A 12,804-nucleotide genomic window follows, 5' to 3' on the forward strand; every position below is an offset into this window, starting at 1 on the left:
ATACGAGAGGTTTTTAGATAAGTTCGCATAGAGATATACATTAAATTAATTTAAAATCAGAGCTATTTAGCAGCTAGTTTTTTTAAAAAAATTGACAAAATTTCTGTGAAATTCAGCAATTTTAAATTTGATATAATTTTTTTTTATTTCAGATAAATCAAAACCACATAAAAAAAGTCTCTACGAAATTTTTTATTAATATTTTTTATAACAATAAATATCTGTAGAGGCTTCTCAGATACGCTCCCGAGAAAACACAAATTAATTGAATTTAAAAAATAATTTAATGTAATAAAATTAAAATTTTATTTTAATAGATTTGGAAAAAAAAAAGAAAAGAAAAAACGTAATTTGTACATAAAGCTTCCCCTTGCCCCGCTCTCTCCTACTCACCATTCGAAGAACAATCAATGAGAGGGCGTAATCGCTCCCCCCTCAGATCGAAACCCTTCGAATTGGGAATGAGGTAGGTCCCCTCTTCCGGAAATTTAGGGATTCTCAATCCATTTGTTTGTGATTTTTGGTGATCTGTAGATCAGATTGAGTGTTTTGAGCTTCGAATTTGAGCTGCACGTCGCGGAATTTTAATCCAAACCCTTCGAATTGGGGAAATTTAGGGTTTTTTTTTGCTGCATTCAGTGTGATTTCTGGTGATTTTTGGTGATTTGTGGATCGGATTGAGTGTTTTGAGCTTCGAATTGAGCTACGTAGGTCGCGGAATTGATCGTGGGGGTGGATTGGGGGAGAGATGGGCGAGGGCGAGCGGTGCCAACTAGGGACCGTTGGCGCGCTGAGCTTGTCGGTGGTGTCGTCGGTCTCGATCGTTATCTGCAACAAGGCGCTCATCAGCTCGCTAGGGTTTACGTTTGGTGAGAGATCTGATGATTCCTTTTGGTTAATTGTGTGATATGTGCGCTGAGTTTGTGATTGTAGTGAGTAAAACGCCAATTTAGTTTGGTATGTAAAAGAGATTGAACGTGCTCTTTGATCTCTCAATATTGCAGCATTTGAAGTATGATTAATGTTGTTTGGTTGTGACTCTGTTGTTTTTATGAGTTAAAATTCATTATTTGACACTCTTTAGCATGCTAAAGTTTCAATTTTGGTCCTTTAATTGAGAATTTTTATCAAAACCACGCATTTTTGTAGGTGGATCTCTAGATTTGACAGTTAGAAATTCTAATAATGCTGTGAACTGAAGAAGGTTGAGAATTGGAGCCATCTTTTTTCAATCATTTTCTGTCCCTGGTAGTAGAAGTTTACATAAATATCCATCCCGGATTCCTATAAAACCATATTGAGCCTCAGAAAGTTGTTAAATTATAAACTTTCTCTGAAATATTGATAGTTGCTGTAATTGTTTGGTGTTAAAGATCTATCTATATTTGACCGATGCTCATTAGTAGTTGTTCATACAACCTTACTCCAACATTTCATAATAGTATACCTATTTTATGATATTTGAAGGCTTGAATGAAAAAATTGAGCTTGCATGTACACTCAAAGGCACAATTTTGAGTAAATGTCACTGTGGTGTTATGCTGATAACCATTTGATCAATTTACGGGCAATCTATTGTAAAGAAATTAACAGCAGCAAATCATTAGTACTTACAGTAACAATCAGATATGTTGAATACAAATGACAAGCCAGATAGGCAGATTAGATTTAGAAGTTTATACTGATGTAGTTTAGTTCAAGTTATTGGTTCAGACTATATGAAAATTTGAAGCATATGCTTACTAGCTAATTTCCTTGAACTTTTCCATTTTCCGAACTCTTTCCACTATTAAGACAATTATGATTTATCTTCTAATGTAGTTTATTTAATGTCCTTTCATGCATCATTAAGAGATTACCCATGAGAATTCATGAATTTCCCTATAACAGAAGGATAAAATAATGGGTCTGCATATTAGACAAAAATACGCAGATTCACATTGTTTCAATATGACAAAGTGTTGAATATCTGATTTGTGTTGATCTAATATTTATTTTTGCAGCCACTACTTTGACAAGCTGGCATCTTCTGGTTACATTCTGTTCGCTTCAAGTTGCATTATGGATGAAATTTTTTGAACACAAGCCTTTCGATTCAAGGACAGTTATGGGCTTTGGAATACTTAATGGAATCTCTATTGGGCTGTTGAACTTGAGCCTGGGTTTCAATTCTGTCGGCTTTTATCAGGTTCCCATCATTATCTGTCAGTGTCAGTTAGCGTCTAATGAAACTTATTAATGAGTTATCTTTTTACCGAATTTGATGACATATCGCCACTAAAGATAGTTGTTGAATCAAAGAAGCTCATACAATGGCATTTATTGTGCTTCATGTTATCCTTCTATCTTATAATGAGTTATCTTTTTACTGAATTTGATGACATTTTGCCACTAAAGATAGTTGTTGAATCAAAGAGTCATACAATGGCATTTATTGTACTTCATGTTATCCTTCTATCTTATAATGAGTTTTCTTTTTACCAAATTTGATGACATAACACCACTAAAGATAGTTGTTGAATCAAAGAAGCTCATACAATGGCATTTATTGTGCTTCATGTTATCCTTCTATCTTGGTAACTCAAATGATACAGGAGCTCATTATTTCTTTCTTTTGGTATTACACAGAAATAAAATTACTTATATTCTTTGTTGTGCTGGCATTATGATCTCGCATAAAATTTTGCTAAATTTATCATGGGAGTTCGGGAGGTGCATACTACCTTGAAGTCTTCAAAGCTTTCCTTGCCTCTTGATTGATTACTAAGTTATGTATGTAAGAAACAAATTGTTATGTAAGATTTTATTTTTTTTTCAAGGGCATACAGAGAAATTCACAATTTTGCAGGATATGTAAAATGATAATTTGAGGAGTGTATAGTAAAAATTATTTTAGTTATTTTCTAGTCAAATACTATTTTGTTGAATGAAGGCATATGACAATCACATGATGAGCCATTTTACTTCTTCTAGCTACCATCATTATTATGTTGCACTATAAGGTTGGTGGAATTTGGATATAATCATAATTTTTCTGCTTTTAATGTAATTTTTCCTTCCAGATGACAAAATTGGCTATAATTCCTTGCACAGTTTTATTGGAGACTCTTTTCTTCCGGAAGAAGTTCAGGTTGGTGATCTTTACGTTGACATCTTTTCTTTCCTAATTAAAACCTTTATTGAAGAAATAAAAATAAAGAAGTAGAATTATAGTTCTCAATAATGCACTTATTAGCAGAAAATAAATTTCAAAAGTTCTTAAAGAATCATGTAGCAAATAATAAAGAGAAAAGAACAGTCTCATACATCATAGGCTCTAACATATGGGCTACCTTTAATAACGTAGTAAGCCTTTCTGGTTCTAACAGTATCTCCTGTTTAAGAATTAGTAAGTCTTATTAGAGTACCAACAACATTGGCAGTAGTGTTAAATTGACATGCTAATTTCATTGTCATTTAAACCGACAACATGCGAAATCTTGCTCTATTGTGATTTTATTTTGTACTTGCTTTATTAAATTCATTACTCTATTTGTCGCTGCAGTAGGAGTATCCAGCTCTCACTTACTATCCTTCTTTTTGGTGTTGGGATTGCAACTGTGACAGATCTCCAACTTAATATTTTGGGATCCATATTGTCTCTTCTTGCAGTTGTTACAACTTGCATTGCTCAAATTGTATCCTTGGACAATGATGGTTATTTAATGGTCGTTCAATAGGCTTGTTTCAAAGTTGATTATAGGAGGTGAAAGAGTCTCTAAACTCACGTTTCCATAATTCTGCGTTAGATTAACATACTTATGCATAAATTGCTCAAAATATTGTTCTAGAAAATGGGTACCATGCATCAAAGATTCTCAATTCTCCACTGTAGTCTCATTTTGGCCATTTAGCTCTCAGTTATTACACTTGGATCCCTGAACTTTGCATTTCATTGCAAGCCTATTCTTTTGGTTAAATTTTTTTTTCTCCGCTTATATATTTGGACAGGAAACTATATAATCCTAAACATCTAACTTCTACGTAATTGATGTTTGTACTTTCAATATTGGCAATGGAGGATATTTTCATCTCGCTTAATGTGAAATTTAATGATAAGGGATAAGATTACAAAATTGAAAGGTCTAAAATCTGAAAAAGTTAGGGACCTCTAGTGAAACTTTGCCTTTAGCATAATTTGTAGGAACATTGCTATGCGGTTTAAACCTGCATAGAAGTGGAGTATCGTATCTGTCTTAAGTTTTGCTGCATACTATTACGCATCTTATCTGAACACATTACTATGCTTAGTAAGTAGAAAGAATACATGATCCGTAGTGGAAAAGAGGCTGCTAATGCTCTTTTCTGGTTTACCACATGAATATTTTTTTGAATGTTAAGTTGTTATTGAATATCCCAGATAATCGACTTAGTGAGTCTTGCGATCAAGAATCGTCGCCTATATATTTTTTCCTTTTTGTATATCAGTCTCAGCTATTTTATGGCATCATCTGTTTGAACTAAAACTTGTAATTGGAGTTTACAGAACTATTATGTTTATTATGTCTAGTCCTTAACAAGTTCTTAGATGACAAATACCATTCAGAAGAAGTTTAAGGTATCCTCAACGCAACTACTCTACCAATCTTGCCCTTATCAAGCATTAACCCTATTCATTATCGGTCCATTTCTTGATGGCTTTCTAACGGATCGGAACGTCTTCGCTTTCCAATACACTCCTTTAGTTTTGGTAAGCAATTAAACAATGTTCTAATAGTTATTCCTTCTGGCTTGAATCTGACTGGGGCTCTTAAATGCATATCCCTACAAAATCATATATTCAGATTTTACCATGCAAACTCTGAGCTTTTCCTATAGCCCTTGAAAGTGCAGTTTCTTATGAAAATTTTCTTATGTTTCAATTGGAATTAGCTATCATGTAAAAATTTATGGAGGCCCAGTCAGTTATATGCCATTATGAAACAGAGGCCCCCAGCCCTTTTTTTTTTTTAAATCGACCCATCAACTGTTGCTTTTATTGATTCAGGAGTTACTTCATCAATTGAATGTGCATTCTGTTAAAACTAATGGCTAATATTACTTGTGAGCTATCATCTGTTAATAAAACCTACACTTCTATCAGTCAACAGCTTAAATTAAGCAGAAGTCAAGGGGGTTCAATTCAAAATGGTCTATAGTTGAGGGGGTCTCCTCAAGATTTTGCCTCAAGATTTTGAATATAGTATATAGTATAGATTTTAAATTATGCATTAATATATGCATAAATAATTATGCAGATATATCTATATTTGATCTTAATTTGTTCTTCTCTTGTTTTTGCTGCAGCTTTTCATTGTGCTGTCCTGCCTAATATCGGTTTCTGTCAACTTCAGCACTTTTCTTGTGATAGGAAAGACATCTCCTGTCACTTATCAAGTATTGGGCCATCTTAAGACATGCCTTGTTTTGGCTTTTGGCTACGTTTTGCTTCACGATCCTTTTAGCTGGAGAAATATACTGGGAATTCTAATCGCCCTAATTGGGATGATCTCGTATTCATACTTTTGTACTATTGAGAGCCAGCAAAAAGCTAGTGAAGCATCTGCTCAGATACCACAGGTGACAATTACCTCGATTTAATTATGTAGTTTCGCACTTCTATGCAGGTTCTGCAAAATCTGAATCTCATTGAGGCCCTTCAAAAATAGATTCTCATCGACATGCATTTCGATTCCTATGAATTGGATGACCCTACATAGGTACCCTTTTTTGTGGACTGTTCCGATAGCAAAACATTATCTCCGTTACGAATTTTGATGTCCCTTTCTATAGTCTTAACCTAAAAAAGCAATACTTAGATGCTTTTGTTATTCTGACATTGTTACCTTTGGGCTCGTGTTGATGCACGGACATCTTATTCGCCGCTTCTCTTTCCCTTAAGGGCAATGCAATAGTTGGTGGATAAGTATGATTAGATATCTACAGCAGCATAGTATATGCAGCCTAGCCTCTTAAGTCATTTCCTCAGAATATGATAAATCCTCTTGTAGTTTAGATGCTTTGTCCTGAAAATGTTGATTCTTAGGACCTCGCGTGGTGTCGGATATGAGCTCGCAGGCACAAATTATCATTGGAAGACTTGTTAGGACGTCCAAATTGGCTCTTAACAGATTTTTCTACGTCTGCTTTTCTTACAATTCTGCCAATCTTTGTTTCTTCGCCATCAACCTCTATTTTCTCATGTATTTTATTCAAGATTCACAACATCTGTCTGCCGAGAAATGATTGAACTTTCGCTGGTAATTAGCACGCTATATTTTGGTGATTCACAATGTCTCCATGCCAAAGAATTTTTTTTTATTTTCGTACTAATTTTTCTCTCTCTCTCTCTGTGGCTATACAAAAGGTAAGAGAAAGTGAGTCCACTCCTTTAATCACCGTCGACAATGGATCAAGTGCAGTTTCCGGTGGTACTGATCTTAAAGCGCCTGCATGGAGCTCAAACAAAGATTTGCGCGCATGAGAACCGACCCGCTCGAACAACGCTACACACAAATGGGTACCATTCTGCACAAGGAACCCTAATTGCTTTCATGAGATCAAAAATTATTTAATCGCACTCGTAATAGAAGAGTTATAAATTTTTTTTTCCCCACTCTTTGCTCTTTTGCAGAGTATAGAATCTCATTCTTCTATGGTGATGAGTGCCTCCGCAAATTTGCATAAAATATTTGTGTAGTCTCTCTTAGAATATTTCATTTGGTTTTTTTCATTATATGTATATGGGAAATGTGGGAATTGTATAAGAATATTACTATAATCTCCACTAGTTATTTTAAGTCCCAGAGATGAAAAGAAATATCAGAGTATTAGAACAATTACTGTGTCATGCTAAAGCTCTTTTTCACTTCTTTTTGGAGGAAGCAGTAATTTGAGTGGAAATTTAAGTGCATTGCATTTATAAAGAAGCTCTGCAATACTAATAGTAATAAATTCATTGTATTACAGAATATATCATTTTGGGTATAGATAATTTTATCACTCAGTTTGGATGCAGGGAAAGAAAGAAAAAGAAATATTGTGACACATGAAGGGAAGGTTGTTTCCTTTATTTTTATTTTTATTTTTATTTATTTTCCTTTTTTTTTAATTTTTGTTTGATTCGTCCGAGTAGTGTGGAAAAAACTGTTACGGAAAAAAAAAATCATGGAAAATGTCCTTTTTTACTGTTTTGTTTTCCGGCAAAAAATTCGGAAACCGAAGATACTACTTTCTTTTATGAAATCTGAAATAATTTTTTTAGAAAGACTAGTTAGGAAAATATCCCACAAAACGTGTTTTTGGGTGAAAAAGTTATTTTTAGTGTGTTTGGTTTGTAGAAAAAGTAGATTTATTTTTTATATTTTACGGAAAACTTTTCTTTTAATTTTCCAATTTTTTTTGGAAAATAATTTTTTTTTCTTACGTAAGTTTTGATTAGTTAAAAAAGGAATTTCTCTTTTCTAATACATTGGTACTATGTTTACTATCCAACAGTAATCTTAATCGTCTTCTAACATCATCTCAATCTCCTCGAGCTATATATATAGAGTAGGGTATTGTGCTGTTAGGAATACATTAGTTCTTGTGCTTTTAAGTTTTTAACCATTCATCTATTTTGATGGTTCTTAGGGTCGGAGAGAGAAGATAAATTGGAAAGAAATTCAAAGAAAGAGAAATTGACATCAAAATTAATGAATAGTTAAGAACTTGGAGCACACGGGCTCTTGTGCTACTAATAGCATAGTAGCCATACTCTCGCTCACTCTTTCTCTCTCTCTCTCTATATATATACACAGCATAATTATCTTCATCTTCTATCAGTTGATGTCAACCATCTTAATCTCTTTTATGAAACTATTTTATTTACACCAAAATATACTTAAAATTATTTTTATTTACTTATTTATTATTTATATTATAAATAGTTTGTAAGTATTATGTTAAATTTTAAAAGGTTGGTACTCTCACCATTTTTTTTGTAGAAGGTGTTTATATATCAATATTTTTAACTAACCAAACAAATAAAATAATCTATATCTATATTATATATAAAAGCACATATTTCAAATTTCGGTTTGTTGACAGACTCATTTCATTTTTTTTTTTTCATACGCAAAATAAATAATATAACAAAACAAACTTTTAGTTTCTCTTTTTTCTCCAAATATTAATATTTTATTTTTTACTAAATATTTTTATCATTCAATATCTTTTTTTTAAGATAAATATTTATATATTATCTTTCTATCTACTAATATTTTATTGTTATATTAATTTTTTTAAATTTATACATAAAAATTTGGTTTTCATAATTTCAATNACATATTTAAATTTTGCATTTGTCAGAATTAAAATATATAAAAAAATATTCAATATATATTTATATCTACACTATATATAAATTTTATAAAATAAAAAATAGAATATATAATTATTGTTGGCAACAATTATTTAAATTTGAATTAGAATATGACATATATTTTCTAATAGTATATAATAAATAATTACTTTTTTAATTTTAAATTTTATATTATAATTTTTTAAATAAATATGATGTATAAATTTATATTAATTTGAGATAGTTATTAATATATTTGTTACGTGTATTTGCACGTATACTTAACTAGTAAAAAAAAAAAAAATTTATTTTTTTTCTTATCATACAAATATGCATATATGAAAAACTAATTTTCTTTTCCGTCGATCCAAACAACAGAAACTAAAAGATTTCTTTTCCAAAAAATTTTCTCCGAAAATTATTTTCTACTATTTTTCAAGGAACTAAATAGGAAATGGGCAGCAAAAAACTATTTTTCCTAGGAAATATTTTTTAAAACCCCATAAGCCTCCTTATCAAAGTAAAGGGAGAGAAAATTAATTGTTTTCTTATTTTTTATTTCTTTTTCATTTTAAGTAAGCCTACACATACACTTCAAAAATGAATATATAATGTACACTTCATTCATCCTAGGATAAAATTTTTTTTTTCATCGGTTACATTGACTAGTGAAGGGCATTTCATTCTGGATGGGTGGAGTACGCATGATAAATTTCTTTTGGAAGTGTACAAATAGTTTTTCCTTCTTTATTTTGATCTTGAACTTTCAATTTTGATATGAATGAGTTCAAAATTGTCTGTCTCATCACTAGTTTGTTGCCTTTGCTATAGGGATTTTATCTGGAAATCTAGTTTTTCAAAGAGAGAATAATCCTTCTAAATTTAAACCTTCATCAAATGACTCCCTAAACTTTTAATTTTAGCAACAAAGAGTCCTAAATTTTATCGAATAGTTTATGTGATCATGTATACATAAATAAGTAATGTTAGTGGCATTTTTTTAATTAAACTTTCAAAACTACGAAATACGAAAAAAGTCACATCTTTTTTCATGGATAAAAATAGAGTAAAGAATTGAAAAATCAACAAAAGTGTGCATGCAACTCACGCTTCTCCATTTTAAGTGATTTGGTAATATTTTATAGAAACTAGCGGAAATATCCGTGCAAAATTTTATTTATATAAAAATATAAATAGACATAAATATAAATGCCGGTGGATTTAATATGTTATAAATTACAGCAAATTTTCAAATTTGAAGCACAATATATTATCTGAACAATCCAAAATTGTCTCAACAATTTTACAATTTTGATTTAGTTACTAACAACAATAGCATGTCCAATAAATAAATATGGCCTTTTTGCATAAAAAATTCACTTATTTTGGGCTTTTGCAAAATCGGGTCACTTTTTTTATTTTTACAGATTCGGTCCGCTTTTTCATCAAACTGACCAAAATACCCTTATTATTTTTTCTCTTTTCTTTTTTTTTTTCTCGTTCTTTTTTCGACTTCGCCCGCGAGGGGTTCCGTCGCTCTCCTCAAGCCTACCGCGCCGCGTCGCTCTCCTCAAGCCTGCCGCGCCGCGTCGCCCTCCTCAAGCCCCTCCTCACCTCCCCGTCGCCCTCCTCAAGCCCGCCGCGAAGCTCCGCGTCCTCCTCCTCCGCCTCCGCAAGCCGAACCCTCCGCCGCGTCGTCGCCGAAGTTGCAGGGGTGGAGCAAGCTCCTCGTCAAGCTCAATGTCGAGGAGTCCCCGATCGTCTCCCTCTTCACGCGAAGCTCCGCCGCTGAGCCCCTCCTCCTCTCCCCCGCCGCCGCCGCCGAGCCCACCCCCAACGTCGTCTCTGTTGCCGTCGCCGTCGCCGAGCCCACGTCCCGCCCCTTGCCGGCCGCCTCGTCACCCTCCAATCGCCTCGTCACCCCCCTTGCTGAGCCCTCGTCACCCCCACCGTCGTCTCCGTCGCCGTCGCCATAGCCGTCGTCTCCGTCGCCGTCGCCGAGCCTACGCCCCTACGCCCCATTAATGGTGTAATGGTACACCATTAATGGTGTAATGGTGCACCATTACACCATGAAGAAGAAGAAGAAGCAGCCGCAGCGCGCTCGCGTGCCCGCCCGCCGCCGCTGCGTGCACCGGCTACGCCACGACCCGGACCTGCGTCGGCTGCGGCCCGCGCAGGGAGCAAGAATCCGCAGATCAGCGCCTCCCCCGACTGGCGGCGCGACCGCCATCGAAGTGGCGGTCATCGAGCGCGGCCGTGGGCTTGATGCGGCGCCAACATCCAGCAGAAATGGCAGAGTTGGCGGCCTGCGCGATGCGACCAGAGACTAGCAGGCCGACGCGGACGCACTGTCGACCGCACGTCGGCGGGCGCCACTCCGGTCGCTCCGCTCCTAGCCCCGCGCTGGCCAGACGAACTACCGCAGCTCTTCCTCCGCTTGCACGCCGCGAGACAGAGACGACGACCCGGCGCCGGGACGATGGGACTTGGCGACTGGAGACGACCACGGTGACGGCACGGCCTAATGGCCGTAGGGCTCGGGCAGGACTCGGCGACAGACGGATGACGGTTGGTGGCTCGACGGCAGGCGGAAGGGGAAGAGGCGGAGCGGGGTGGCCCCAAGGTGGTGGAGAGGAGGGTGAGGAGGGAGGCGACGGTGAAGAAGGAGGGTGAGGAGGGAGGCGACGGTGAAGAAGAAGGCGACGGTCCGGTCCGCCTCTTTTTTTTCGGCGAGAAAAAAAAAGAACGATAGAAATAAAAAGGAGAGAGAAAGAGGAAAGAGAAAAAATAATAAGGGTATTTTGGTCAGTTTGCTGAAAAAGCGGACCGAATCTGCAAAAACGAAAAAGATGGTCGGTTTTGCAAAAGCCCAAAATAAGTGAATTTTTTATGCAAATTGGCCAATAAATATCTTATGCTAAATACATACATTACATATATTTTCTTCTTTTTTTTTGGCCAATTTGCAGAAAAAATTCACTTATTTTGGGCTTTTGCAAAAATGAGCCACCTTTTTCATTTTTGCGGATTCGGTCCACTTTTTCAGTGAACTGACCAAAATACCCTTATACCTTTTTCTCTATCCTCTTTTTTTTTCTCTCGTTCTTTTTTTTCTCTCTCCGCAGAAGGCAGCGGAGGTGGAGGCGGAGGCGGAAACAGCCCGCCTCACCTCCGCCCCGCACGCCCTCGCCCTCGCCCTCGCCCTCGCCCGTGCACCCCCGCTCTCCTCGTCTTCGACCCTGCCGATGCCACGCCACCACCCTTCTTCTCCACTAGGGCACGGCAACGTCGAGACGCGGGCTCTTTTTCTCCACCGCGCGTCGGAATGCCGTGACATCGTCGGAGGCTGCGAGATCATCTCCAACGACGTCGCGGTGGTTGCGACAGAAAGCAAGGAAGAGGTGGTGACAAAAAAAATTATAAAAAATAATAATAATAAAAGATAAAAATAAAAATTATTTTTTTCTTACAGAAAATGTCAAAAAATATAGAAGAGAAAAGAAATGATGAAATTACACTCTTAAAATATAATTACACTGTTTTAAAAAAAATTTACACTGTTTTAATAAAATTACACTATTTGATATATAAATTACACTCTTTTGAAATAGACTTTACACTCTTTAAACCAAGCTTGCACTATTTAGAAAAATTTTGCACTATTTCGTTTTTTTTTTCTCTTTCTCTTCTTCTTCTTCTTCCTCTTCTTCCTGCGGGCGATGGATGCCACCCTCCTTCTCCCCTTGCTCCCCCAGGTCAGCAACAGCTCCAGGGCGCGCCGCATGTTCAGCGCCCCCACGACGACACCAGCTTCCCCTGCGAGATGCTCGCCGCGATCGCGTCCCTCAGCGGCGGCGGCGTTGAACTCGACGAGCGACGATGACGCGCCGGACTTGAGGAGCGGACGGCGTCGAGGGCGAACTCGGCGGGGCTCTCACCGGCGGGGACAGGGCACCCGAATGCGGCGAGGAAGTTGGCAAGGCGGCGCAGGTCGCCGCAATAGGCGGCGCGGTCGCACGAGAGGATGAGGAGGCGGTCTACAAGCACCAGCACGCGACGGCTCGACTGGTGGACGGAGGCGACGACGACGCTCTCGGCGCGCGCGATGCGTGCGGGAGAAGAGAGATTAACATATTAATATATATATATACACACCCCATCTTTAATAACTTTTAAAAGGGAAAGAAAAAAAGAAAAAAAAGAAATTACGATACCAAAAACCTAGAACAGAGGAAAANAAAGGAAGAGCGTGAGAGAGAGAACGAGGAGATTTGGGGGACGTGGGAGAAGCTCCTCCTCGCCTGCGACGTTAGCCGCCACGGCGCGCGGAGCTGGGACTCCGTCGCCATGGAGGTCCAGGCACGGAGCCCCTTCGTCCACCTCCTTACCCCACACAACTGCCGCCTCCGTTTCCGCCACCTTCGCCGCCGCTTCTCCGACGC

At 37.2% G+C, this 12,804-nt stretch overlaps 2 protein-coding genes across 4 annotated transcripts; both read left to right on the plus strand.

The window, feature by feature from the left end:
• Nucleotides 323-6,962, plus strand: LOC109720751 (uncharacterized membrane protein At1g06890-like). 3 transcript variants are annotated; one of them, XM_020248055.1, is made up of 9 exons: nt 323-466; nt 712-869; nt 2,004-2,188; nt 3,063-3,130; nt 3,545-3,677; nt 4,568-4,729; nt 5,326-5,598; nt 6,386-6,538; nt 6,653-6,962. In XM_020248055.1, exons 2-8 carry the CDS (start codon nt 749-751, stop codon nt 6,500-6,502), a joined length of 1,059 nt encoding a protein of 352 aa, XP_020103644.1. In that variant the 5' UTR covers nt 323-466; nt 712-748; the 3' UTR covers nt 6,503-6,538; nt 6,653-6,962. The 3 variants fall into 3 exon arrangements, with proteins under 3 accessions (XP_020103644.1, XP_020103645.1, XP_020103643.1); XM_020248056.1 differs by lacking the exon at nt 712-869 and having other exon boundaries at nt 333-466; XM_020248054.1 differs by lacking the exon at nt 323-466 and having other exon boundaries at nt 473-869.
• LOC109720079 (proline-rich receptor-like protein kinase PERK10) lies at nt 7,067-12,009 on the plus strand. The gene is made up of 5 exons (XM_020246959.1): nt 7,067-7,077; nt 9,885-10,319; nt 10,540-10,930; nt 11,488-11,763; nt 11,974-12,009. The coding sequence occupies exons 1-5, from the start codon at nt 7,067-7,069 to the stop codon at nt 12,007-12,009; spliced, it is 1,149 nt and encodes a 382-aa protein (XP_020102548.1).

Source organism: Ananas comosus, linkage group 14 (genome assembly GCF_001540865.1).
Source record: "Ananas comosus cultivar F153 linkage group 14, ASM154086v1, whole genome shotgun sequence".
Classification (NCBI taxonomy): Eukaryota; Viridiplantae; Streptophyta; class Magnoliopsida; order Poales; family Bromeliaceae; genus Ananas; species Ananas comosus.